Here is a 4,327-nt window from a genome sequence, read left to right as displayed (position 1 = left end):
TATTGCAAAATTCCTTCCTTTATTTTCAGGCACCAGTCCCTCCCTGCCTTTTTGCTACTTGCTGCCATTACAAATTTGCTGAGCACTGCCTGTAAATGGCCCACTGCTGCTTGTGGCAAAGGCCACAACACCCTCTGGATGATCACGATTCCTTTGTGGCTGAGTTTTTTCCCTTTAGCCTTCACAAAGAACAGACACAAACATATGCTGAAGAAACAGACCTGCTTCTTAGGGGAAAACACAGCAGAGGAGCGAACCAACAGTGCAATCATGGGATGGGATGTGCTGAAGGGGTTGAGCTGCCCTGCCATCCAATCGGAGATGCCAGGAATCATCCAGACTTTCCAGCAGACTCAGGTAGCCACAGCATGCTGGGCATCCCAGAAATGGTATTGCTGCTCTGGGACTGCAGCTCAGAGCTGTCTCCCCAGGATGGGTGCTACCTCTACCCATGCACTTCAGAGCCTGTAGTGCAAAGCTTGTGGGGTAAATCAGTGACAGTATTTTTCTCTGTCACTGCCAGGATGATCTCAGCTACCAGAGAACAAGTGGAGAGATGGAATCCTCCTCCAAGCCCTGAAGAATGAAGGTAGCAAGAAGCAGAGATCAAACCCTTGTACTTGCAGAGACCCCAGGTATTCCCTCCTGAGCCAGTCAGCTTCTCCCATGGCCAGGAGTGAGCAGGCTGGCGAAGTGAGTCTGCTGTAAGTTGCCGGGCCAGGAATGCCCCAAATACCTTTGAAATACCCTAATTACCCCACAGTGCACAGAGAGTAGTGCACTAGGCCAGTACTGAGAGGTGGAGCTCACCAGTCCATGGATGGCCCTCAAAATGCCTTTCACGTGAATTTCAGAAAAGGAGCACCTGAGTTACTTAAGGCACATGAGCAGGAGGTATCTTGGAGAGGGAGGAAAAGGATCAGGAAGACCATTTTCTGCACTCCTTTTCCTCTCAGCTACAATTTCTGGATGCACTTGGGCTGCCTTTTTGCAGCAGCACAGCACCTGGCTGTCAGCAGTCCCTTGGGACTTCTATGGGCTCCCACAGCAATAGGACCAGAGCAAAGGGGTCCCCCAGCCTACTGGGCTGCATTAGGCAGAATGCTGCCAGCACGTGGAGGGAGGTGATCCTGCTCCTCTGCTCAGCACTGAGACACACCTGGTGTGCTGGGTCCAGTGGTGGACTCCCCAGTACATGAGAGACATGGACATACTGGAGAGAGTCCCACAAGGAGTTGATGATGATGAAGGGACTGGAGCATGTCTGATCAGAGGAGAAGCTGAGAGAGCAGGGACTATTCAGCGTGGAGAAGAGAAGGCTCAGACAGGGGGAGCTTATATGTATACTGATAAGTACTGATGGGGAGAATGAAGGACAAGAGGTGATGAACACAAGCTGAAATACGTAAAATCCCCTCGAGACTCAGGACCATAACTTCTGTATGTGTGTGCATATTGCATGTACGTGCTTGTGTACGTGTCCTGTGTGTGCTCGTGCTGTGTGCTGTGCTAGGAGCAGGCATGTGAGTGTTGTATGTTTTGTGAGTGTGGCTACATGTTTTGCGCATTGTGTGTGTGTGTGTGTGTTGTGCTCGGTGTCTGTGGGATGGTGGTTCAGGGCTCTGTGCGGCCCCAGCCAGGGCTCAGTCCTGTGGGGGTCCCAAGGGGGAGCAGCTTCATCCCCAGAGAGGTCACAGATGGGGTCAGAGGCATGTGGGAGACAGGGCATCTGACAGTTTATGGGGCAGACATGGGGGAATTTGGGAGTACTCAGGGGGTTATGAGGCATGTGGGATGTTGGGAAACCCTGTGGGAGTTACAGGGCATCCAGGAAAGCAATGTGACACCCAAAGGGTCAGGATACTGGAGAGAGGGCTGGGTGCACATCCGGGAGATCAGGGGGCCTTGGGTGGGAGGGTGGTGGCGGTTGTGGGGCACCCATGGGAGTTGTGGGACACCCAAGAAAGGGGAGAGGGCGCAGGAGAAGTCAGAGACACCCTAGGGGGCTATGGAACACCCAGGAGGCTGGGAAAACCCAGGGATTTATAAAGCACATGGGGGGCAAGTCCACCTTGAACAGATCAAGGTGGACTTGGCTGGGGTCACCCAAGGGGCTCAGGGGCACCCAGAGAGGGGTATGATTGCAGGGTCCCCCCAGAAGCTGATGCTGGAGCCCAGGCCTCTGCCACCTCCTTTATTGCCAGCACTAACAGAGCCCTTGGCGGGAGGGAGAACCCGCCCCCGCGCCGCGGCTCCGCAACGCCGCCAGGCCGGGCCTCACTGCGGCGCCGCGTAGGTGCCCGCGAGGTGCACGGGCAGCCCGGCCTGGCAGGCCACGCGCACGTGCTGCTGCTGCAGCTGGCGGGCCCGGTAGGCGCAGGGCGGCCGCGTGTCCCCGCCGCGCAGGCGGCAGGCCGTGAGGCTCACGGCGCTCGGGGTGCTCTGGAACCCCGTGCATCGGGCGCCTGGGAGCAGGCGGCCACCAGGGCGGGCGGCCGGGGCGTGCACGAAGGTGTTGGAGGGCTTGCAAGGCCTGCCCGGGGCCGTCACCCGCCGCCGCGCCAGCATGGTCTCGCAGTAGCGGTGCGCCGCCAGCGTGGATGTCCGGGGGTAGTCCACGTGCTGCCGCAGGAACTTCTCGTAGCGGGTCTCGCCCGCCGCCCCTGCCAGTGCTGCCAGCACCAGGGTCATGCACAGCACCCAGCCCGCCATGGACACCTGGGGAAAGGTGGGGTTAGGGCCATCTGGACTTCTGGGCCCCCGACTGGAAACCCCACCCTGGCTGCTTGGTTATTCTACAAATTCCACCTCCCAAACACCTGGGTCCCATACAAATCCCCTTCCAGTGCGTGGGGGCTCATCTCTGGACAACTGGGCTGTCTGTGGATCTCACCTGGATGCATGGGTCCCCTGCAGTCATGCACTCCCCAGAATCCTCAGTCCCTATGGAACCCCCCATACCTGCTCACCAGTCCCATGGCTCCCCTATAGATCCACCCCGTACCCTGACACCCAGGTGCCATACACAGCCTCCCTTCCCCACTGGATGCTTGGGTTCCTAACAGACCCCTCTCACAAACATTCTGGTCCCCTATGCACCCCTCACCCGCACCTGTGCGCGCGCCTCAGTTTCCCTTATGGCCTCAGGGTCTCCAGGATCCCTCCCACTCCTCTGCACTTCTTTTATACTGGCCCCAGCTGTGCCCAATGGGCAAGGATCCAGGAGGAGGGGCAGGGTAAAGAGCAAGGTCCAGTGGATGTCTGGGGGGAGCCAGTTGTCCAGGAGGCCCCACTCACCCTCATGGCCCCTCAAGGTCATTAGGTAGTCATTAATGAACCACGTGACTGTCTGTGTGCATCCCCTTGGGTGGCCCCTGCCCACTCTGGCCTTGGCCACCTGTCCCATGAAAGGCAGGATACTTGGGTCCCTTTGGGTGGCAGGGCAAGATACCTGGTTCCCTGGTGGGGAGCAGGATGTCACCATCACCTCTGGGACAGCTGACAGATGTTCCTACAATTCTTGGAAGATGTGGGATGCCCATGGTTGTCCTGCAGTGCTAAGGGACCTATGTGTTCCTTTTCCCTGTGTCCCCTTGCAGGCAAATTCATACCCCTGGGAAGTGCCGGGATGCATTTTTCTTCGCTGCTACCTCCCATGCTCCCAGCTACTCCACTGATGCAGAGACAAGCAAAGAGCCAGGAACCAGCCTGAGCCCATCAAATACTCCTGTCTCATGGTCACCATAATGGAGCCCCAAGGAAAGCATGTCTCCTCCAGAGGGAGAGGCATGCAGTGCCCAGGAGAGGCTGTCACGAGTGGCTGCAAGTGGTCTCCATCCTTCTCTTCAAAGACATCAGAGAGACTGTGATGGGAAGTGGCAAACAGAGAATGAGGTCTTGGGCAGCACCTTTCCCAAAAGAGCTGTAACAATTCCAAGATTGGTCACGGTGAAGGTGCAGAAGGTCCTGCCCTGGGCTCTGGTGGCATTTCTACAGCCTCTGAAAAAATCCTCCTCAAAGGTGCACAGCCCATACAGTGGGAACAGCTCAGGCACCTAGCAAAACCTTGCAGACATGGAAGGTCAGCACAGCCCCCTTGCTGACCCCCTGCTCCTGCTGGCCATGGAAGGAGAATGGGGACTCTCATCATGACCCCTTGGACACACTCTGCTTTCCACTGTCCTGGTGTGGGTGGAAACGGGATGGTGTCCACAGGATGGGGAACAAGCCCGGATTCGTGGCAATGGGCTGTCTCTAGCTGGCATAGTACAGGTACCTGTGCTGGATCCCATCCCACCTGGCAGAGCCTCAGGCATACCCTTGCCAG

At 57.3% G+C, this 4,327-nt stretch overlaps 1 protein-coding gene across 1 annotated transcript; it reads right to left on the bottom strand.

Moving 5' to 3' along the window:
• Positions 1 to 2,179: 2,179 nt before the first annotated feature.
• LOC120409947 (ribonuclease CL2-like) lies at positions 2,180 to 3,216 on the bottom strand. The gene is made up of 2 exons (XM_039551538.1): positions 3,113 to 3,216; positions 2,180 to 2,718 (listed from the first exon to the last, which is right to left on the bottom strand). Exon 2 carries the CDS (start codon positions 2,710 to 2,712, stop codon positions 2,278 to 2,280), a length of 435 nt encoding a protein of 144 aa, XP_039407472.1. The 5' UTR covers positions 2,713 to 2,718; positions 3,113 to 3,216; the 3' UTR covers positions 2,180 to 2,277.
• Between the last annotated feature and the right edge of the window lie 1,111 nt (positions 3,217 to 4,327).

Source organism: Corvus cornix, chromosome 4 (genome assembly GCF_000738735.6).
Source record: "Corvus cornix cornix isolate S_Up_H32 chromosome 4, ASM73873v5, whole genome shotgun sequence".
In the NCBI taxonomy this organism is placed as follows: Eukaryota; Metazoa; Chordata; class Aves; order Passeriformes; family Corvidae; genus Corvus; species Corvus cornix.
This window is presented reverse-complemented; position numbering and strand designations above follow the sequence as displayed.

Coding starts and splice junctions, on each gene's coding strand:
- LOC120409947 (XM_039551538.1), bottom strand. CDS start 2,712: ATGGCGGGCTGGGTGCTGTGCATGACCCTGGTGCTGGCAGCACTGGCA.